General features: G+C 50.2%; 1 protein-coding gene across 4 annotated transcripts in view; it reads left to right on the top strand.

Moving 5' to 3' along the window:
- Positions 1-756: 756 nt before the first annotated feature.
- Positions 757-22,265, top strand: part of SSH1 (slingshot protein phosphatase 1) — a 76,879-nt gene continuing 55,370 nt past the window's right edge. For 3 of the 4 annotated variants that reach the window (XR_004439603.1, XM_033220726.1, XM_033220727.1), the window contains exons 1-2: positions 757-956; positions 5,785-5,825. Coding sequence is in view for 2 of the 4 variants with exons in the window: in XM_033220726.1 (XP_033076617.1) it covers positions 888-956; positions 5,785-5,825 (110 nt within the window). In the remaining 2 variants the exon portion in view is untranslated. The remainder of the gene's footprint in view (positions 957-5,784; positions 5,826-22,265) is intronic. The other variant, XM_033220728.1, reaches the window with a different exon arrangement.

Consider the following 22,265-nt stretch of genomic DNA (forward strand, 5'->3'; position numbering starts at 1 on the left):
AAAAGATTAGCAAAATACTTTTTTAAAAACGTGCCTAATAACTTGATTAACCTCTGCAAAATTAGGTGAATCTATTTTGCTGTTTTTTTTTTTTTTTTTTTTTTTTTTTTGAGACGGAGTCTCGCTCTGTCGCCCAGGCTGGAGGGCAGTGGCGCGATCTCGGCTCATTGCAACCTCCGCCTCCCAGGTTCAAGCGATTCTCCTGCCTCAGCCTCCCGAGTAGCTGGGACTACAGGCGCGCGCCACCATGCCCAGCTAATTTTTGTAATTTTAGTAAAGACGGGGGTATCACCATGTTGGCCAGGATGGTCGATCTCATGACCTCGTGATCCGCCCTCCTCGGTCGGCCTCCCAAAGTGCTGGGATTACAGGCGTGAGCCACCGCGCCGGGCCCCAGGACTCTTTTATTTCCTGGTCGCTGTACAGTCCTGTCTGCACGGTCGCCGGGCCTCAGTTTCCCCAGCCGGAGCAGCGGGCAGGGCCCCTAGGGCGGACGCGCTCCGGGCGGCGCGCGCGCCCCCGAGCCCCAGGCCAGATAGCTGGGCGCGCGGGCGGGGGCGCGTGTGTCGGGCGCGCGAGGGACGTGACCGACCAGCCGAGGCCTCCGGCGGCCCTCGGGGCCCCCGCGCACGCGCGCCTCCTCGCCCCGCCCTGCCCGCTTCCCCGCCCACTCCGCGCACCAAGGCCGGCGCGCGCCGGCGCGGGAGGCGGGAGCTGGGGGCGGGGGCGGGGGCGGTGGCGACGCCGAGGGGGAGGGGCGGGCCCGGCCCGGCTCGGCCCGGCCGCCCGCGCGCGGCTCCTGGAGGCCCCGGGCCCGGCCCGGGCGGCGGTGGCGGTGGCGGCTCTAGCTCGAGACCTCTGGGGCGCCCTTGCACCGCGCCGCAGCCATGGCCCTGGTGACCCTGCAGCGCTCGCCCACGCCCAGCGCCGCCTCCTCCTCTGCCAGCAACAGCGAGGTGAGCCCTGGGCTCGCCGCGCCCGGCCTGGGCCGCTGGACGCCTCGCCGAGGCCGCCGGAGCCGGGGCCGCGCGTGCGGGGCAGGGGGGCGGCTGCGCGGGCTCCCGGGGGCCCAGCCGTAGGAACCGAGCCAGGCAGCCGGACCGGGGTGACCGTGCGAGGACTGTGTGCGATGTGACCCTGTCTGGGGGAGCTGTGCGGGGACTTTGTGTGCAGTGTGACCCCCATCAGGGGGCGGCTTTTCAGGGACTGTGTGTGCAGTGCGACCCCTCTGGGAGTGTCTGCAGGAGACTGTGTGTGCTCTGACACACATCGGGGGTCTCCCCCATCTTGGGGTGACCCCTGTTAGGCGGGGACTGTGTGCGTTGTGACCCCTATCTGAGGGTGACTGTGCAGAGACTGTGTGTGTAAGTGTGACCTCGCAACTGTGTGGGGACTGTGATTTCAGGTGTGACCCCCGTCTTGGGGTTGACCTCTGTCTGGGGAAGACTGTGCTTCTGGTGGGGACTCCCATTTGTGAGTGACTGTGCAGTGTGACCCGGGTCCAGGGGTGACTGAATGTGGGACTGGGGCCCTTGATTGGGTGACTGCGTGAGCCGATGGTTCTGATACCTGTGGCCAGGGTAGTCCTAGGCCCTTTTTGCCTGTGTGCCTGGCTGTGCGATGTGAGATGTGACTGTTGCTGACCTGCCCTCAGGGGACTGTGCCAGCGTGAGATAGGCATCTGGGAGTGCCCCTACAAACGTGTGAGATTGTTTCCCCGCCTGCCGCCTCTGGAGTTCTGTCTGTAGGCGTGCCCGTGTCACTGTGTGACGGTGACCGAGCGTGCTATGGGTTCTGTGTGGCCGTGTCTCACGTCTGTGTGTGCAGCCTGAGTCTGGCTTTTCCTTTCTGTAACATCACTCTAGGCTGTGTGTTTATGTGCATCTGTCTTTCTGTGTGACTGTGACCCATTCTGGGTGATTGCATAGGTGCATCCCTGGGCTTCGTGTACTGGCACTGTGCGCGTTTTTGTGGGTCTGTGTGTGGCCTGGGTCCATTTGCCTGGCTGCTGCTTCCTCTGAGGTTGATTGAGGGAACTGGTGCCCTCTGAACCTGCAGGGTTGGCCTGGCTTGCCCTAGGCTAGGGCCTTGGGCCTCTGAGCAGATCAGCCCTCTGTAGATGCAGGGATGACTCTCTGGTCATGCAATCTTGCCCACCATCTCTTGAAGAACCCTTCAAGGCCTCTGGTCTAAACTCTTACCTCTAACAAGGCTGAGTGTCCGCCTCCAGACCCTTAGCTATGTTTAGAGAAGACTGGAGGAGCGGCCCTGCTGTCCCGGGCCCAGGAAGTTCCGCAGCCGGCATCTGAGCTCTTCAGCCCCTTTCTTTGTGGGAGGGAGTGGGGGAAGTTGACTGATAACATGGGAGAGGTTTGTGCGTCCGTGTGAGACCAGAGAAGAACATTTACATTTGGTTTGACAGCACTGTCTCCTGGTAGGGTAGTTCTTGAGCCTTGTTTTGCTGGGATTGGCAGGGACGTTTTCAGAGTGACTGGAAAGTTGAACCTTCACAGCCCCCTCCTTGGAGAGGAGAGGCCATTCATGAGTTATCTACAGACAGAAGGTTCTAGTAATCCCCCTCTACACGCTGATTAGAGGCAAAAGAACATGGGTGATCAATAGCCTGCTACTGAGAAGTTAGATTGCAGGAGCACCTTTCCTTCCCACAGCGAGGAGGGGCTGTTTTCTTTTCCTATCACTGCTGTCTGGCAATTTATGCGCTTCATCTCAGGTTCTCATCACAAAAACTTATGTGAGGTAAGGGGAGAGGTTGGCTTCAGGCTGAACCTGTCAGCCCAGATTTCTGATTCAAAACCCCATGTTCCTGGAGTTACTTGCAACCTAATCTGTTCTTGTCTTACGCATTTTTAAGGTCTTATTTTTTAGTTGCATTCCATAAATTTGCCATTTTAAAGTGTACAATTCAGTGGTTTTTAGTATATACATGAGATTGTGCAACCATCACCACCATCTAATTCCAGAACATTTTCATCCCCCCCAAAATAGGAACCCTGTACCCCTTAGCCCTCACCTGCAGCCTCTCCCTGCCCCATTCTCCCTAACCTTAGGCAACCACTAATCTACTTTCTATATCCATGGATTTGCTTATGCTGGACATTTTATGTAAATGGAATCACACCCTATGTGGCCTTTTGTGTCTGACTTTTTTCACTCAGCATCACGTTTTCAAAGGTCATGTGTATTGTAACATGTGGCAGTACTTCATTCCTTTTCATGGCTGTATAATACTCCATTGCATGGATGTAGCACATTTTGTTGAGACATTTGTGTTTTTTCTGCTAGATACATTTTCAGTTATTATATAAAGCATTATTTTTTACCAAGTGCTAGTGACCTGATAAACATAAGGTAAAACTCAGACAGCTTTTATTTGATCATAGTAAAGCTGCAGCATTCATTGCTGGGCTTTGAATGGGCTGGGATGTTTCCCGAAGGCAAGGTCTTCGTCCAGACGTGTTGAGGTGAGAAGCAGGGTGGGATGGAGACAGCAAGTGTGTGTGGGGTCAGGAGACCTAGGCCAGGCGGGCTCTGCTGTGGTCTGCCCTCGCTTGAGTTGCTTCCTGTCTGTGGTCCCTGGCTCTTCTAAAAGGACTGGATTACTTCTTTCATGTGCTCCTTGGCATGTGTGGCTTCCCTGCAATAACTGACCTGACACGGCCTTTCATCCGAGAACCTCGGAGAGTGACCAAGAATTAAATGATTGTGAAGTCCATACCCCCAAGTCACGTCATCACTCTTCAAAATGCAACTTCATAATGAGTCAGACACTTACGGCAGCTCTTTCCTGACACAGTCAGGCCTGCTGCTGGCGTGGGAAACAGAAGGGGATCACAGGCCTCAGTCCTAAGGCTCTCCTTTCTCTTTTAATTTTTTTCCCCCCAGTCTTTGATTATGTCACTTATGTCATTTTCCTGTGAATCTTATCTCAGTTCCTTTGTGTGAACAGGCAGAGCACAAGAATAGATAAATCAATAATTTTCAGGAATGGATCATAACATTGTTATTTCTGAGAAACGTTCAAAGTGACCAGTTTTCATGGGCAGATCTCCAGGCACTTTTTTGGATTGGACCAGAGTTTCTCAACCCACTGTTGATACTTGGGACCGGAACATTCTCTCTTGTTGGGGGACCGTCCTGTGTATTGTGGAATGTGCAGTACATGTGAGATCTTGTCCTCTACCCACTAGGTGCCAGTAGTGACCTCCAGAAAAAATGCCTCCAGACATCTCCCAGTGTCTCCTGTTGAGAGAACTTGCTCCCAGTTGAGAACCACTGGGTTAGACCTAACATACTCTTCTCAATTTGTTGCTGTTGTGACTTGTTTTGTGGTCAGTGAAGCCTTCCCTGGTCTTTCCACTTCTTCAGTGTGGGGTAGGTGCCTCTGCAGAATCTTGTATGTACATGATAATATGATGTAGGGACTCCCAGGCCCTCTGGTGTACGTATTTTATTTTATTTATTTATTTATTCATTTATTTTTGAGACGAAGTATTGCTCTGTCACCCGGGCTGGAGTGCAGTGGTTCAGTCTCGGCTCACTGCAACCTCTGCCTCCTGGGTTTAAGTGGTTCTCCTGCCTCAGCCTCCCAGGTAGCTGGGATTGTAGGTACGTGCCGCTATGCCCGGCTAATTTTTGTATTTTTAGTAGAGACAGGGTGTCACCTTGTTGGCCAGGCTGGTCTTGAACTCCTGACCTCAGGTGATCAGCCTCCCTCGGCCTCCCGCAGTGCTGGGATTCCGGGTGTGAGCCACTGCTCACTGCTCACTGCTGGTGTACTCATTCTTGGTTGAAGTTGCCACCTCCTGGTGGGTGTCCCTTGCTGCCCAGGCCCCTCCCTACATTATCTCTGGACCCTTTTTCCTTCGCCCTTGGCTTCTGCCTCATTTCTCTCCTCAATCAGCCCTGCATCTCTCCCAGCCATCGCGGCTTTCCAGGTTTCTCTTTCCCATTCAATGGGCGCCTGTGTGCAACATAAAAAACATGCCAAGTCCCAGTGGTGAGGAGTTGTCTGGCCGTGGAGCTTGTGTGTGTGTGTGTGTGTGTGTGTGTGTGTGTGTGTTGCCTTCTCATTTCAGTTTACTGTATGAAAGAAAAAAAATAAAAATAAGTCATAGGTACTTCTGGAGCCCAAGCTCTTGGCCTTTTAGCTTTCAGAAAATATTAAATATCTCTTTCTTGCATTTATGTAAATAAACTGATAGCCTAGGATGTTTCGTATTAAACGTTTAAGTCTTTTCGGGAACCATCAAGAGCTTTCAAGACCCACAGACAGCCAGCCTGATTCCTGGCCACCTTCCACTGTGCAAGTCTTGCCTGGGATGGTTTTTTGAAAATGGTGTTCATCACTCAGCTGTTACTGCCTGGCTCCACGGAGGAAGTGAATTCTCTTTAAACACGACCCCCTCCCCTTAAAAGAGAAAAACAGGATAAGATCCAGAACAACCCCGGAAAGTTGAGGGCTGAGGGCTAAAAGACCGTGCTGGGTAATAACACCAGATAGGAAATGTTGAGCTAGGAGGACTCCATCCCCTAGACTGTGGCAGGAATGTGGGTCAACATTTGGAAACCTGAAAATTCCCCCACGGAAATGACTCCACGGGACAGACCGGGATTGGTGAGGAAAGGGCACGGCTGTTTAGAAGTAGCTAGGTTTCCTGGATGTCTGTATCTTTTTCTGATACCAGGGTGGAGAATGTGAGACTGCCGCCCGAGGCGTGTTGACAGTGGTGCCTGTGTTGTGATATTCTCTTTCTTTCTCTGTAGTTGGAGGCTGGCAGCGAAGAAGACCGAAAATTAAACCTCAGGTAAGTAGACTTTCAATTTTTGTTCCTGAGTCTTTCTCCCAAGCAGGTAAGGAATGCTGTTGTTTCTCTCCCAAAGGGAAAACCTTCAAAAAGAACATGCCAGCTTTGGGCCGGGTGCGGTGGCTCATGCCTGTAATCCCAGCACTTTGGGAGGCCAAGGTGGGTGGATCACGAGGGATCGAGACCATCCTGGCCAACATAGTGAAACCCTGTCTCTAGTAAAAAAATACAAAAAATTAGCTGGGTGTGGTGGTGTGTGTTTGTAGTCCCAGCTACTCTGGGGGCTGAGGCAGGGGAATCACTTGAACCTGGGAGGCAGAGTGAGCCAAGATCGTGCCACTGCACTTCAGCCTGGCGACAGAGCAAAACTCCGTCTTAAAAAAAAAAAGAATATGCCAATTTTTTAATGCCTTAGAAATTATACCTAAAGCACATATAAAACTGAAGTGCTTTAAAATCCATACATATGTCTAGCCATTTTAATAATATTATATAACACTTGGAGGGAAAATAATTGCCATTATTCTGCCACCCTTACATTACCATTTTGAACATTTTTTGGTAACTTATTATTTTTGAATAGAGACAAGGTCTCGCTGTGTTGCCCAGGCTGGTCTCGGACTCCTGGCCTCAAGTGATCTTCCTGCTTGGCCTCGCAAAGTACTGGGATTACAGTCATGAGCTATTGCGCCTGGCCTAACTTGAGCATTTTTATGTATTTTCTTGCAGACTATTCTGCTTAAAAAAAAAAATAATAATAATCATGACACTCTGCCCTCAGTTTTTCATCCTGCTTTTCGTAAGGTGTTTCTTTTGCGGTAAGCACGTCACTGATTTGAAACAGATGCTCAACCCCCTAAATGTATCAATTCAGGGTGCTTTAATTGCGCTTATGAGAAATCTTTAGCTCTGCTCATTGAAAAGACTCCAAGATGTAGTCCTCAGCTGGTGTATTCACTAAGGCACACCAAAAACATTTTTGTTTTTTCTTTGCCAAAAATTAAGTTCTGCCTTTGTTTGGGTGTTTTGTTGGTTTATAGAAGATTCAGCCCTTTGTTATATTAATGTAATGTATTCCTTCATACCAAGGAGCCAGTCTTAAACTCTGACCTCATAGTTTTAAAAAAGTAAGCAAATTTTCAGGGATATTGTTCTTAAAAATATTTATATAGTCTGTTTTATCTCATGAGGGGAAGGAAAATTAATTGGAAAAGGAAATGTGTGTTCAGAAATTGGGGTCAACCATTAATTACCGAGAGCAGGGTGTTTTGGTCAAACCCTCATGCAGAACTGGTAGAAATATGCTCAGCTTTTCTCCGATGTTTCTATGTGCTTGAGTAAAGGGAGGGGAAATACTCACTTTTATTACAGCACACATGATTTCTAAAGATTATGTGGGTAGGGAAACACTAGCCTGCAAGAATCAAAGACATGTCTTATTTCTGGGTCCTCGCTAGGGGACTTCTGCTTGGTCCTTGCTTTTAATGTTGTGCTCAAGACACAGGACACATTTGCTCTGTCACCTTGGGGTTTTTGGTTGGTCAGCTCAGGGCCGGTGTCAGGGTTCCCAGGCTGGAAGCAGCTGGACTCCCAAGTGGGGGCAGTCATGGGCGGAGTTGCAGATCAGACTGTCTGGGTGGAAACAGGGAGGGGGCGGAGTGGAAGTCTGGAGACTAATTGTCAAGAAGGAACTGAAAGAGGGGCTTGCCCACCTCAGAGCAGCTCCTGCAGGCGCCCAGCTCCCTTCCCCCCAAATCTCCTCGCCCAGATCCCTGCCCCCAGCTCCCTCCCCACCAGCTCCTCTCTCCACCTGTTCCCCTCCCCAAAATCCCCTTCCCCAGATCCCTCCCTCCAGGTTCCCCTCACCTCACTCCCCATCTCACTTCCCCCACTCCCTTCCCCCTTCCCCCACTCCCCTCCCCCAGATCCCTTACCCTAGATCCCTCCCTCCCTAGATCCCTTACCCTAAATCCCCTCCCCAACCTCCACTCCCCGATCTCCTCCCCCATCTCCCCTCCCTAAAGTCCCCTCTCTGAGCTCCCCTTCCCCCAGCTCCCCTCTCTAAATCCCCTCCCCAAGTTCCCCTCCTTGAGCTCCCTTGCCTAAATCCCCCTCCCCCAGATTTCCTCCTTTGATCCCCTCCCCAAGCTCCTCTCCCATGTCTCCTTCCCATCTCCCCTCCCCCATCTCCCCTCCCTAGATCCCCTCCCCAAGCTTCCCTCTCCCAGATCCCCTTCCCCAGCTTCCCTCCCCCATCTCCCCTCCCCAGGCTCCCCTCTCCCAGATTTCCTCCTTAGTTCCCCACCTCCCGGTCCCCTCCTTAAGCTACCCTCCCCAAGCTCTTTTCCCCCAGCTTCCTCCTGGGGTTCCCCTCCCCATCTCACCTCCCCTAGCTCTTGGAGCTCCCCTTCCCCATGCTCCCCTCCCCCAGCTCCCTCTTGGAGCTCCCCTCCCCCATACTCCCCTCCCCCATACTCCCCTCCCCCAGCTCATTTCTGGAGTTCTCCTCCCCACCTTCCCTCCCCCTTGTTCCCCTCCCCCTGCTTCTTCCTGGAGTTCCCCTCCCCCTCCCCCTCCCCCAGCTCCCTCTTGGAGCTCCCCTCCCCCATGTCTCCTCCCCAGGCTCCCCTCCAGCCCTTTCTTGGGGTTGGAATCTCTTCCATCTCTTGTCTCTCTCAGGGCTGTTGTTGATGAGAGAGCACTGAGCTCTGTCACTTAGACGATCTTTGGGGCAAACAGCTGTTTTTATTTTTTAATTACTTTTAATAGCTTATATCATAGTGGTTTCAGTTAAGAACTTATAAATAGCAGTGACATGAAAATGCGTATGTGAACCTTTCTCATTAGTATTTAACCTTTTTTTAAATTAAAACTTTTTATTTTTATTTTTTAGAGACAGGGTCTTTGTTGTCCAGGCTGAAGTGCAGTGGTGTAATCATAGCTCACTACAGCCTTGAACTCCTGGGCCAAGCTGTCTTCCCACCTCAGCCTCCCAGGTAGCTGGGACTGCAGGTGTGCGCCACCACACCTGACTAATTTTTTTAAATGTGTTTTGAAGAGACGAGATCTCACTGTGTTGTTGAGGCTGGTCTCAAACTCCTGGGCTTAAGTGATCCTCCCACCTTGGCCTCCCAAAGTGCTGGGATTGCAGGCGTGGTGACAGCTGCTGCACCTGGCCCTTTTCTTGCTAATAAAAGGCCCCTTTCTCTGCCTAGTTGGGAGCTGTGGGGGACCTTACAAAGGGGTGGGAAATAAAGCTTTGGTAGCTTTCCATATCGAGTTCTCAAAACAGCCCTAGGAGGGAGGTTTTCCCAGTTGGTGGTTGAGGCCCAAGATTGAAACTGGGAAATACTGTATTTGAAGCGAGACCTCTAAGGCCAAGTTGATCCTACTCTGCTGCCTTTCTGGAGGCCAGGCTAGTAGTACCATTGAATTCGCTGTCTTGGACATACAGGTGTGGGAGCGTGCCTGAGGCCGCCGGGGTGGATTAGCAGCAGTGCCAGGGCAGCACCAAGGACTCATGCCAGCTGGTGGCGGGTGCCTCCTGGGATGTTGGGTCATTCTGACCACCACCGAGAGTCCTTCTGTGCCACTGTCAGCAGGTCCCCAATGCCATTGTGACCACTGGGAGACCCTGGGATGGAGTTGGAGACCTGTGTTCTCATTTAGCGTGGGATGCTGGGCTCTGGGCTTGTCCCCCTAGGTCCCCTTTTAAACCCCTCTTCAGCCACCTTGACGTCGCACTCACCTTTCTAGGCACAGAACACCATCCTGCCTCCTAACCTTTCTTGCTACACAAGAAAAGTTGTGTCCTGGTTTAAACTTTGACTGAAACGCATTCACATCCGTGTGTCAATTTGCATTTTCAGGCCTTTTCTCTCTGACTCTCTCCTAGAGAAGAAAATTATGGAATAGTTGGTTGTTTTTTATTTGGCATCAGGAGAGTTAGGGAGAGATTTCTCTTTGTTTCCAATGGATCCTGAAGGTGAACTGCCATCACCTCATCTCTAAGAGGTGCTGTAGGGAGAAAAACTGGAGGTAGCAGGATATTTCTCTTTTCTCCCCTCTGTCTAGCCTTAATTAATAGTTTCATCTTTTGGGTCATCTAAAAAGTCAGCTGTGATTCATCCATATCCAATAAATTGCGGGGTCACATGGATTGGTTCTTCCGAGCCACCTGCCTTCTTTTTCTCAGGTTCCCTGGTGGTGCCCCTTCACGTCCTCACACCTCTTCTGTGCCGTCACAGAGGAACACCCCTGGACCTATCCTCTCTACCTTGGCATATTAGCCCCTGGTCCCTTGATGCTTCTTCCTTCTGGTCCTTGGAGTCTTTTCTGAGCTCCAGCGTCACCGGCGTTGCTGGCCTTTCCGCCCTCCCCTCTCACATGCGCCTTTTCCAGTCCATCGGGACTACTCCCTGCTCCCTAATCACGCATGTTCCCTCGACCCATTCCTTTTCACTTGGCTGTAGTCCTCATGGCCAGCTAAAAGTGCTCCCACCCCAGATGTTTGTGATTTCCCTCCCTTCAGAGAAAGCAGGGAGCCCCTGGCGTCCCTCTCTGTGACAGGTGCCACATTCACCTATGTTGCAGGTCTGTGTGCCCTTGTTGCATCCCTAACTGCTCTCACATCCCTTAGGGACGGCCTCATTTCTCTGCCTTCGTGTAGCATTTAAACAGTTTAAATGGCCGGGCGCGGTGGCTCACATCTCTAATCCCAGCACTTTGGAAGGCTGAGGCAGGACAGATCTCTGGAGCTCAGGAGTTCGAGACCAGCCTGGCCAATATGGTGAAACCCCCTTTCTACTAAAAATACAAAAATTAACCGGGCTTGGTGGTGAACACCTGTAATCTCAGCTACTTGGGAGGCTGAGGCAGGAGAATCGCTCGAACCCGGGAGGTTGCAGCATGCCAAGTTCACGCCACTGCACTCCAGCCTGGGCAACAGAGCGAGACTCTGTCTCAAAATAAGTAAATACAGGTTAACCGTTCAAATGGATTAACCTTTGACCCTGCAGTAAGTTCCAGACATGTAGGAGAAACAGCCAGGTGTAGAGGGAAGGCAGTGGGGTTCTGAGTCAGGCAGACCTAGGTTTGGCATCTGGCTCCTGTACTGGTGGCTGAGTTCCTTTACCTTTGTGTGTTCCTACACCTCCATGGGTCTCAGTTGTTCCACCTACAAAACAGAGATGACACTGTGACCTTTGAGGGTTGTGGAGTAGTTGTGTGACGTTCCTTGCCCAGGCCAGGCGCAGTGGCTTACGCCCGTAATCCCAATACTTTGGGAGGCCAAAGTGAGTGGATTGCTTGAGCCCAGGAGTTCGGGACCAGCCTACACAACATGGCAAAACCCCATCTCCACAAAAAAATAGAAAAATTAGCTGGGCATGGTGGCGCATGCCTGTAGTCCCAGCTACTCAAGAGGTTGAGGTAGGAGAATCAGTTGAACCCAGGAGGTCGAGAATGCAGTGAGCTGAGATTATGCCGCTGCACTCCATCCTGGGTGACAGAGGGAGACCCTGTCTCGAAGAAAAGTTCCTTGCCCAGAATTAGGTCCACAGTGGGCTTGGTTGCTGTGCTCGGTCTTCACAAGGTGTTGCTGACGTGCGGTGTTAGTTCATGGCACAGGAGAATTAGAGGGGCCGACTCCTGCAGGTACTGCGGCCAGGCCTGAGAGGGCGCCCACCATGGATGCTCTTTGACTCGGAGCAGCCTTCCTGCTTTACCTGGCTACATTACTATAAGATGCAATTAAGAATACAGACTTGGAGGAAGCAGTATTGTAACTCAGACAGTTTTTCTGCAGGCCTTCTGGGAAGTGTCTCAAGAACTGATCATCTCACACCCGGCATGCAGATGATTGCAGCAGAGCAGGATGGATCCAGTTCCCTTGCTCTCCCCTGCCTTCCGCATGTGCAGGCTGCTGCTGGCCGCTCCCAGTCCCTCTTTGGAATCTGTGCTGTTCAGACTGTGGGAACTGGTGAGCAGATGGCCCTGCTGGCAGCAGCTCCTGGCTCCTTTGCCATCCTGGGAGCTGGCTCAGTCTGGCATGAGACATAAGTAGTTGTGGGCCAGGTAGGACACTGGGGAGATAATATTGTCCCCAGGGTGTGGATCGGGAGTGAAGATTTTTTTATTTTAATCCAGCATTTCCAAGTCAAGTGCGGGAACATGGTCATTAGAATTATTATAATTTGGTGATTCGTGATTGCCTGCCCTAGCAAAGGTGTGGGCCAGAGCGAGTGGCAGGATATTGTCTCTTCTGTTTTATTGTTTTTCTGTGGTAAACTGTGAACTCCCTGACTCCTCTCCCTGTCTGTCCACACTCCCTTCTCCTTTTGGTCTCCACCTGGAAGTTTCCCAGGGACCCCATTCTCCTTACAGCCTTCTGAAGTGTGGTTTTGCCTTCTCCCCCTCCTCTGCAGTGTCTGAGTGGATGGGGGTTGGCATGTCATTGTCCTGCAGACCATACTTCCCCTCTTGATTGAATATCCTTAGTTTTGCAGCTGTCCACCCTGTGGGGTTCCTCCCTGCCCTTGGCGGTCCATCTTAGCCTGGGCTTTATTGTCTTTGTTGCTAGTCTGTCCAGTTAAGTCCTGCCAAGAGGTGTCATGCACCCAGTGCATCCAAATTCTGTGTCTGTGCTGGAGATGGACATGTGCGTAGGTTACTGTATCAGTCATCGCCTGCTGCATAACAAGTTACCACTAACTTAACAGTTAAATAGTATATATATATTTTTAATTTTGTTTCTTTTTAATTTGAGGTGGAGTTTTGCTCTCATCCAGGCCGGAGTGCAATGGCACAATCTCAGCTCACCATAGCCTCTGCCTCCCGGGTTCAAGCAATTCTCCTGCCTCAGCCTCTCGAGTGTCTGGGATTACAGGCACATACCACCATGCCTGGCCAATTTTGTATTTTTAGTAGAGATGGGGTTTCTCCATGTTGGGCAGGCTGGTCTCAAACTCCTGACCTCCAGTGATCTGCCTGCCTCGGCCTCCCAAAGTGCTGGGATTACAGGCATGAGTCACCACGCCACCACGCCTGGCCAACCACCGCACCCAGCCCAAATTTATTATCTCACAGCTTCCATGGGTCAGGAATCTGGACACGGTATAGCTGGGTTCTCTGTTTGGGGACTCACAAGGCTTGCTGGCCAGGGCTGGGGTCTCATCTGAACCCCAGGGTCTTCTTTTAAGCTCACATGGTTCTTGGCTGAATTCATTTTTTTTTTTTTTTTCCGCTCTGTCGCCCAGTAGAGTGCAGTGGTGCAATCTCGGCTCACTGCAACCTCTGCCTCTGGGGTTCGATTAATTCTCCTGTCTCAGCCTCCCGAGTAGCTGGGACTACAGGTGTACCCAGCAAATTTTTGTATTTTTAGTAGAGACGGGGTTTCACCATATTGGTCAGGCTGGTCTCGAACTCCTGACTTCAGGTGATCCACCCGCCTCAGCCTCCCAAAGTGCTGGGATTACAGGTGTGAGCCACCATGCCTGGCCTAAATTCATTTTCTTGCAGCTGTAGAGAATTCATGGTGCTTGCTTCTTCAAAGCCAACAGGAGAGTCTGCCTCTGTAGGGTCTTATGACAGATTGTTATCACCAGAATGACCGTCTCATCGCCTTTAATGTGCAGTGCAGCCTAATTAAGGGAACAGCTCTCCCGTCTTGTTCTCTTGTCCCTCCCACATTCAAAGAGAAAGGCTCACTTGGGTGCATGCATCTGGCAGAATTCTGCCCACCAGTCAATCTGTGTGTATTCTAGGGATGCCCCCAGTCTAATAGAGAACACATGTAAACAAAGAGGTTTCCATTCAGTGTTACAGATGTGCCTAGTTTTGGGATGATAAGGGGTGCCTGGTGCTCATGGGAAGAGACCAGGAACATGGGGAGCAAGCCTTACAGAGTTTGACACCACCCTGGTGAACGCTGGTCCCCTCCGCTCAGCACCCACATGCTTATTCATGCTCTGAGGCTTAGTGTCTCTTGGATTTGCCCCCACCTTGAATATGTTGGCCTTAAAAATAACCACCCATGTTGATTCTGTTTTGTTTTTCCCACAGCTTTGGACTTAGGGAGAGATGGGCGTGGGTTTGGCTCCTATATCTGTCCTTTGTCACCTCACTAGGCTATTATATGATCTTGGGCAGGCCTTAGTTTCAAATGGCCAATATAGTACGCAGCTTGTAGGGTGGTTGTCAGAATTAAATGTGCTCATGACGTGAACCCTTTCTCCCATAGTAGACATTCAACAAATGCCCCCTGCCCGTACTTCCTTCATGGTAATAGCTTCTGTTGAAAGTGATTCATGTCTTCCTTTTTCTTCTCACAGGCATTTTTCTCTCCTTAGTGTTTCCTTGGCGTTTTGTGCTTGCTCTGTAGTATATGTACTTAGGTACAGAAATGTTTCCTGTAATGCAGGACTGGCTGCATAACTTGTGGAGCCCACTGCAAAATGAACATGGTAGAGCCCCTTGTTAAAATGTCATTAAGAGGTTGGGCGCAGTGGCTCATGCCTGTAATCCTAGCACTTTGGGAGGCCGAGGAGGGTGGATCACCTGAGGTCAGGAGTTTGAGACCATCCTGGGCAACATGGTGAAACCCTGTCTCTACTAAAAATACAAAAATTAGCCAAGTGTGGTGGCACGTGCCTGTAATCCCAGCTACTCGGGAGGCTAAGGCAGGAGAATCACTGGAACCCTGGAGGCAGAGGTTGCAGTGAGCTGAGATCACACCACTGCATTCCAGCCTGGGCAGCTGAGTGAGAATCTGTCTCAAAACAAACAAGCAAACAACAACAACAAACATTATTAAGAATTTCAAGATGGCATGAGCAGAGTGTTAAACTAAGCGCAGGGCCCTTCTGAGCACATATGAAGAAGCTGGCCTTGCCCACTAGACTGTGAGCCACCCTAGGGACAGGGCCTGCCTGACCTCCTGCCTCACAGCGCCCAGTTTGCCCTGGATAGGCCCTGGAGGTCTTGTAAATTGAGTATTGTTTCCTGTTGAGCAACTAAAAGTTGTCTTGGACGTTCAGGAAACAAAGGACAGAGAGATTCTTCCCACCATTGCCTCCGTTGCAGTTTAGTAATATCGATGCTGTTAGATCAGTCTCAGTACCCCTCTGTCCTCATCTGTCTGCTTGTGAGCTGTTCATTCAACAAACATTTATTGAGCTCCTACTGTGCGCCAAGCCCTGTTTTAGGGGCTGGGAATATAGCAGCAAACAAAATAAAGATTCCTGCACTGGAAGCTGACATTCTGTTGAGGGAGACAAGACAGTAAGTAAAATAAACAAGCACAATAATCGTATGTTGGTAAGTGCCCAGGCAAAAAAAAATAAAGCAGGGATGGTGGAGAAAAAGGGAACACCCATACTCCACTCTGTGAATTGCCTTGTGTGCATTATTTCATTTAATCTTTGTGAGAACCCTGTAAGGACATTTAAATTCCCATTCCCTGGATGAGAAGACTAAGCCCCAGAGAGGTCAGTGGCCTGTTTTTATTTAGTAGAAAACAGTTGAGCTGAGGCCCTCATACTCCATGTCTCATTGACTCCAAAACCTGTGATCTTCACCCCAAAATCCAAGTGCTGTCTTTCCTTTTCCTCCTCCCTATGCGTCAGAACGCACACTGGGAGACAGAATGGAGTTTATCAGAAGAACCAGGCTTTGCAGCCCATTCTTCCTGCTTGAGCCATTAGCAGCACCCTATGTGCTTGGGCAAGTCCCGTCACCTCCCTGAGCTCTACTTAAAGCAGGGATTGTCATGTATCCCCTTCATGTGCTGCAGCCCAGAGAGCATCCGGGTGGTAATGAGGCCAGCTTCTGCCGGCTGCAGGCTCTGGGCTTGGAATTTTCTGCACTTGCTATCATCTTGTTGTCACAAGCCTGCAACGTGGGACTCTCCTCATTTTAGGAAACCAGTTCCACGAGGCTGGTGGGAGGCCTGAGCCAGGGTTTGAATGCAGGCTGCTGTGATTCAGGGACCTGAGTCCTGCCCCCACCCATGTGGCCTTATAGACAGTGGCCTCCCATTGACTCCCACTTTTAAACGTTGGGGCATATAGACTTATCAGTCTGGGGCCATTGTGCTGTTTGGTTGTTCCTTTTGGTTTAACTCGGGTTTTATTTCTGCGGTTTGTTGGAACGTTTGTTTTGAAAATCAGAATTTGCCTTCAATTTTTTTCTCTCTCTCTCTCTCTTTTTCTTTTTTCTTTTTTTTTTTTTTTTTTGAGGCGGAGTCTCGCTCTGTTGCCCGGACTGGAGTGCAGTGGCCAGATCTCAGCTCACTGCAAGCTCCGCCTCCCGGGTTTACGCCATTCTCCTGCCTCAGCCTCCCGAGTAGCTGGGACTACAGGCGCCCGCCATCTCGCCCGGCTAGTTTTTTTGTATTTTTAGTAGAGACGGGGTTTCACCATGTTAGCCAGGATGGTCTCGATCTCCTGACCTCGCGATCCGCCCGTCTCGGCCTCCCAAAGTGCTGGGATTACAGGCTTGAGCCACCGCGCCCGGCCTTCTTTTTCTTTTTGAGACAGGGTCTTGCTCTGTTGCCCAGACTGGAGTACAGTGGCATGACTACAGCTCACTGCAGCCCTAACCTCCTGGGCTCAATTGGTCCTCCCACCTCAGCCTCCCAAGTAGCTGGGACCACAGGTGCACACCACCATGCCTGGTTAATTTTTGTATTTTTCGTAGAGACGGGGTCTCACTATGCTGCCCAGGCTGATCTTGAACTCCTGGACTCAAGCAATCTGCCCACATCGGCCTCCCAAAGTGCTGGAATTATAGATGTGAGCCACTGTGCCTGGCCATATGTATATGTATTTTTTTGAGATGGAGTCTCACTCTGTCACCAGGCTAGAGCTATGGCACAATCTCAGCTCACTGCAACCTCTACCTCCGGGGTTCCAGTGATTCTCCTGCCTCAGCCTCCCAAGTAGCTGGGATTACAACCATGCGCCACCACCCCCAGCTAATTTTTTGTATTTTTAGTAGAGACGGGGTTTCACCATGTTGGCCAGGTTGGTCTCGAACTCCTGACCTCAGGTGATCCACTTGCCTCGGCCTCTCAAAGTGCTGGGATTACAGGTGTGAGCCACCGCGCCCGGCCCTATATGTATTTTTTAATTAGAAAACTCATTCTAGAATGGGGACAAATGAGGACAGAGATGTGAAGAGTTAATTCTTTCAGAACTTAATTAAACTTTTCATTAAGGTTAACGTAAAACGAGTTTTGCTCAGAGTCTAGTAGGTTTCACTAAACTTTTGAAATATCAGTACTTAGACTTCAAAAGAGTGCCTCGGGGCCCTGGTCTCCTTCCTGTGCACTTAGCACGTCGCAGGAGCGTGCGCACATGCGTGTACACACCAGGAATGTGCATGCAAGCTCAGCTCGTAGGTAGCAGTGTTACCAGCGGTTATCTTCATGATAAATGGGACAAAGCTGTGAGACAGAGTCAGAAAACCTTGGGTCTGTCTTGAGATGTGTCATCTGCTGTGCAGGCTAAGGCACGCCTCTTCACTTCTCTGGGTCCCTGTCTCCCACTGTGTAAAGTGAAAAGACAAGATCAGATGATGGCCTCCAAATTTAAGAATGAGAGTCCTCAGAGCCACCCATCTAGATCTGTGTTTATATTGTGCTGCTCATCATTTGCTGTGTATTTGTAACTGACTATCACGAGTTTTATTCCCACAGTGAGAGCAAGCTCATGCGCTTGTGGGGGTCTAGCTGGGTCAGGGCTATGGTCTGACCCTGCGATGGAGAAAACCAGCCTGGCTACCAAGAGGAAGTGATCCTCTGCTGGGACTCACCTCCTCCTCCGCAGAGCTTAGCCTGCCGCGTCTGCCCGCAGGAGCAGAGCCACACACAAAGCAGCGTCCGTTTAGAAAGAGTACTCACATCTTTAGAACTCATCTTTGGCATTCATTGTTCTGTGGTCAGATCTCTGGATTTACAGCTTATTAGAAAATTCCTGAGACGAGGAGGACATCCAAACGGGTTGTGCTGCTTCAAGGAAGGCTGAAAATGAAAAAACAGGATTAATCAAAATAGGATTAATCAAAATCCAGGGGAGCCATTTTCTTCTTTTTTTCTTTTCTTTTCTTTTCTTTTTTTTTTGAGACGGAGTCTCACTCTGTCACCCAGGCTGGAGTGCAGTGGCATGATCTCGGCTCACTGCAGCCTCTACCTCCTGGGTTCAAGCGATTCTCCTGCCTCAGCCTCCTGAGTAACTAGGACTATTGGCGTGCACCTACATGCCTGGCTGAGTTTTTGTATTTTTAGCAGAGATGGGGTTTCACCATGTTGGCCAGGTTGGTCTTGAACCCCTGACCTCAAGCAATCCAACCACCTCGGCCTCCCAAAGTGCTGGGATTACAGGCATGAGCCACTGCACCTAGCCCCTGAGAGGAGCCATTTTCAAAGCTAACTGGACGATTGGGCTGGAGGGTGTGGGGGCTTCTGCTTTGTGGGTGTAGTCAGTGTCGGGATGCAGGGGGATGTGCTGATGAGGAAGCCACGCTGGCCAGCCTGCGGTGCGGGGGCAGAATTGCAGTGAGATGCAAGAGACTGCCGCATAAATGAGTACATGCTGGGAGAGCCTGCGTGTGGCCAGAGCGAGGCCTCTGGACGGGACATCAGCCTTGCCGCTTAGCTCACTTGCATGTCTGATCCTGGGTCCGCCACCTGTCTTTCTCCTCTCAGAGGCCTCCAGAGGGTCTTGTTCTGTGTACGGTGTCTGGCCCTGGTCCGTACCCACTAGCCGTCATTTTTGGTGCCAGCCCTTCCTGCCACACTTGTTCCCCTCCAAAGACCAATGTTAAGCAAGTGACACCTAAGAGGAAAAACCCAGCCTTGATCTGTTTTCCCGCAAGTTCCTTTGAAACCTGTGCCAGGCTTTTATCTGGGAAACATCATTCTTGAGTGCCTTTACTTTTACAGTTTTTTTTTTTTTCTTTCTTTTCTTGAATGGTTACTTTTGAAGCTATTTTTAAAAAGACTTTGTTTCAGAGAAGGCTGTTCAGAGGTCCTGTGTTCGGAAATGCCTGGTCTCTCCCTGTGCCCACAGAAGTCATTCCTGGTCCAGGGCTGGCACGAACTTGCCAAGAGTCCTTGAGGCGTGTTTCCCCAAATCTGGGCCCAGTCAGAATTCCCACAGGAAGGGGCCGTCAGTGTGGTCTGGAAAGAGCCAGGCTGGCTGCAGCATCTGGAAATCACTTGTCACTTCCCAGATGACCAGGCCCACCCGTGCCACGCTGTATCTGTTGCAGCTGGGAGTCTAGGAGTGACTCTTTCGGTCTGGAGTCAAGGCCACTGACCTGTTGGCTGCCCCTACAGCAAGAAGGCTCCCTAAGGAACCTACCTCCCAGGCCTTGGGGACTCCTCCTGACCAGGCCCCACCTTGCGAGGTGGAAGGGAGAAGAACCTGTTGTGAAACAATGTGGTAATGGAGGTGGTTTTTACTTAGCTATTGGCCTTATCCATTCAGCTGATGTGTATTTAGTGCCTATATATGGGTTCTTTGCCAAATACCAGGGATTCCGTGTGAAGTGAAAAAGAGTCCTTATCCCCCAGGGGTAACATGTATTGTATCTACAGTAGTGCCTTCCAAAAAGGATTTGAAGCACCCTACAACATTCATAGAGAGCAATAGAATTTAACATTAGTGAGAAAATCGGGACATTAAGAAAGCAGAAGAAAATAAGATGAAGTAAGGGGAAAGTTTGTACATGGAATACATGGCATAGCATTGGTATGGTTACCAGAATTTGGCCACAGATCTGACTTGGAGCTTCCTGGTGGTCAAAGCAAAGAGAGAAACAAGATCAATCTCTTGATTCATGGTGTCCTGAAAACACCAGCAGATCAGTTCTTCAGAAGAACTCTTCCTGATAGATACCTGTGGGTGTTCACAAGGAAGCCCAGCATAATGGGTGGACAAACAAGTTGTCTTAACAGGGAGAGCTGATGCTGCATGCCTATCCCACCAATTACCCTGGGTATTTGTGGTCTTAAGAGGTGAGGTCAGCAGCAGTGCTTGGTGCCAGAGCTGCTGGCCACCCCAGCACTGAGACAGGATGCTGAGTCACATCCTGCAGGGCTGCGGTATTCTGGCTTCGCGTGCCCTTCACAATGGGAGGCCTGCATGGGCAGGTCGGCCTCTGCTGTTCCAAACGTGTGGTCTCCAAGCAGGAAAATGCTAAAATTAGATCTTACATGGTCCAGAGCCATGTGTGTGAGAGGCCCTCAAAACCTGGACACACACAGACCAGGAGGACCTGGGAGAGCAGAGCCCTTCGTTGTTCTCTTCTGCTCTGGGCACGAAACAGGACCACTTCTGTTCTGGAAAACACGAAGAGGGAAAACAGTGCTGAGGCAGGGAAGGTCTTGCTTGGTGAGGGTGAAACTATGCAAGAGATGAAAGGGGAAAGTCGTGAAATATGACCGTACCAGTGATCAGTAGAATCATCTGAAGCTTTTATCACCTACTGATAAAAATTATAGGTAATGTTTTACCAAAATCAATTTAAATGGAGATTTAAAAAAAAGAACTTTAAAAAATTTGGCTGGTTGTGGTGGCTCATGCATATAATCCCAGCACTCTGGGAGGCTGAAGTGGGAGGATCTCGAGCCCAGGAGTTTAGTGCCAGTCCTGGCAGCATAGTGAGACTCTGTCTCTACATAAAATTAAAAAATTAGCCGGGGGTGGCGGCACATACCTGCAGTCCCAGCTACTCGGGTGGTTGAGGTGGAAGGATCGCTTGAGGCTGGGAGGTGGAGGCTGTGCTGAGTGAGCCATCATCGCCCCACTGCACTCCAGCCTGGGCAACCGAGTAAGACTGTGTCACAAAGGAAAAAAAAAAATTGGTAGCTTGAAAACTTGCAACGCTCCCAACACATAGAAATGATTTAATACTCAAGGTCATGGATACCCGAGATACTCTGACTTGGTCATTACACATTCTATGCATGTAACAAATACATGTCTTCCATAAATGTGTGAAATACTACGTCGATAAAAAATTCTCATTAATTTTGAAGTAATTTCCAACTTACATAAGAATTGCAAGTACAGTGAAAAGTACTTTTTTTTTTTTTTTTTTAACCATTTGAAAGTAATTTGTCAACCCGCTACTCCATTACCCTTGGAATACAGGCCAGGGCATTCTCCCACAGAACCACAACACAGCCATCCACGCAGGACACTGACTCTGATGCATTCCCACCGGCTAGTCCTCTAACCCCATTCAAGAGTCACCATATGTCCCAGTGTTGTCCTTCGTAACAAAAGGATCCTTGCAAAAGGACTGCCATTGCATCTAGATGTCCTGTCTCTTGGCTCTCCTGCAGTCTGGAACATTCCTCAGTCTTTCTTTGACTCTTGTGGCCTGGATTTTTTTTTTTTCTTTGAGTCGGAATCTCACTCTGTTGCCCATGCTGGAGTGCAGCGGTGGTATCTCGGCTCACTGCAACCTCCACCTCCCGGGTTCAAGCGATTCTTGTGCCTCAGCCTCCTGAGTAGCTGGGATTACAGGCGCGCTCCACCAGGATCGGCTAATTTTTGTGTTTTTAGTAGAGAACGGGGTGTTGCCATGTTGGCCAGGCTGGTCTCGAACCCCTGACCTCAAGTGATCCGCCCACCTTAGCCTCCGAAAATGCTGGGATTACAGGCATGAGCCACCGCAGTTGACCATGACCTGGACATGTTTGTGCCTGGGATTGTCAGTTTGCAGAGTGTCCCTCAGTGTGAGTGTGTCTGATGTTCCTGTGTGATTCCACAGGGCATGCATATTTGGCCGGAACAGCATCCAAGGGATGCTGCATCCTCTTTGAATCCCATAAGGTGGCACGTGATTTCCTTTTGTCCCACTGTAGTGACATTCACTTTGGTCACAAAGGTGGGTTTTACCAGGCTTTTCCACTGTACAGTTATTCTTTTCCCCTTCAACATTCAGAAGCATTTCTTGAAGAGATACTTTAAAATTATGTTAATATCCTGTCTGCTATCAATGTCTGTTTCAATTATTTGTATTTTTCTGTTTTATTCAGTGGTTTATAATCTGATTCTTAAATTGTTGACATTCATGCTCGGATTGTCCTTGTGGACAATTTGGGCCAGTGGGATCTCATCCAGGCTGGCTTCTGTGTCCCTTTGACATGTCCATAGCATTCTTAAGTGCTTCCTTGCTTTCTGGCAACAGATGCTCCCTCCCCACCTGTGGAATCAGTCCTTTATCCAAGGGGCCCTGGTTCCTTTTAGTGGAAAATGAAATTCAGGAGCCAAGCTAGGTCTGCTTATTGCTGCTGGGGTGTTGCTAACCACAGGCCTGTCAATGGGCAGAATTAGGGAGCAAGTGTATGTACATGCACACACACACACACGTGCATCTATATTTCAATATGTGGAAAACCGTGAGTTCAGACTGACACCTTCAATTCTG

The sequence above is a fragment of the Trachypithecus francoisi genome, unplaced genomic scaffold (assembly GCF_009764315.1).
Source record: "Trachypithecus francoisi isolate TF-2019V2 unplaced genomic scaffold, Tfra_2.0 Lachesis_group11, whole genome shotgun sequence".
Lineage (NCBI taxonomy): Eukaryota > Metazoa > Chordata > Mammalia > Primates > Cercopithecidae > Trachypithecus > Trachypithecus francoisi.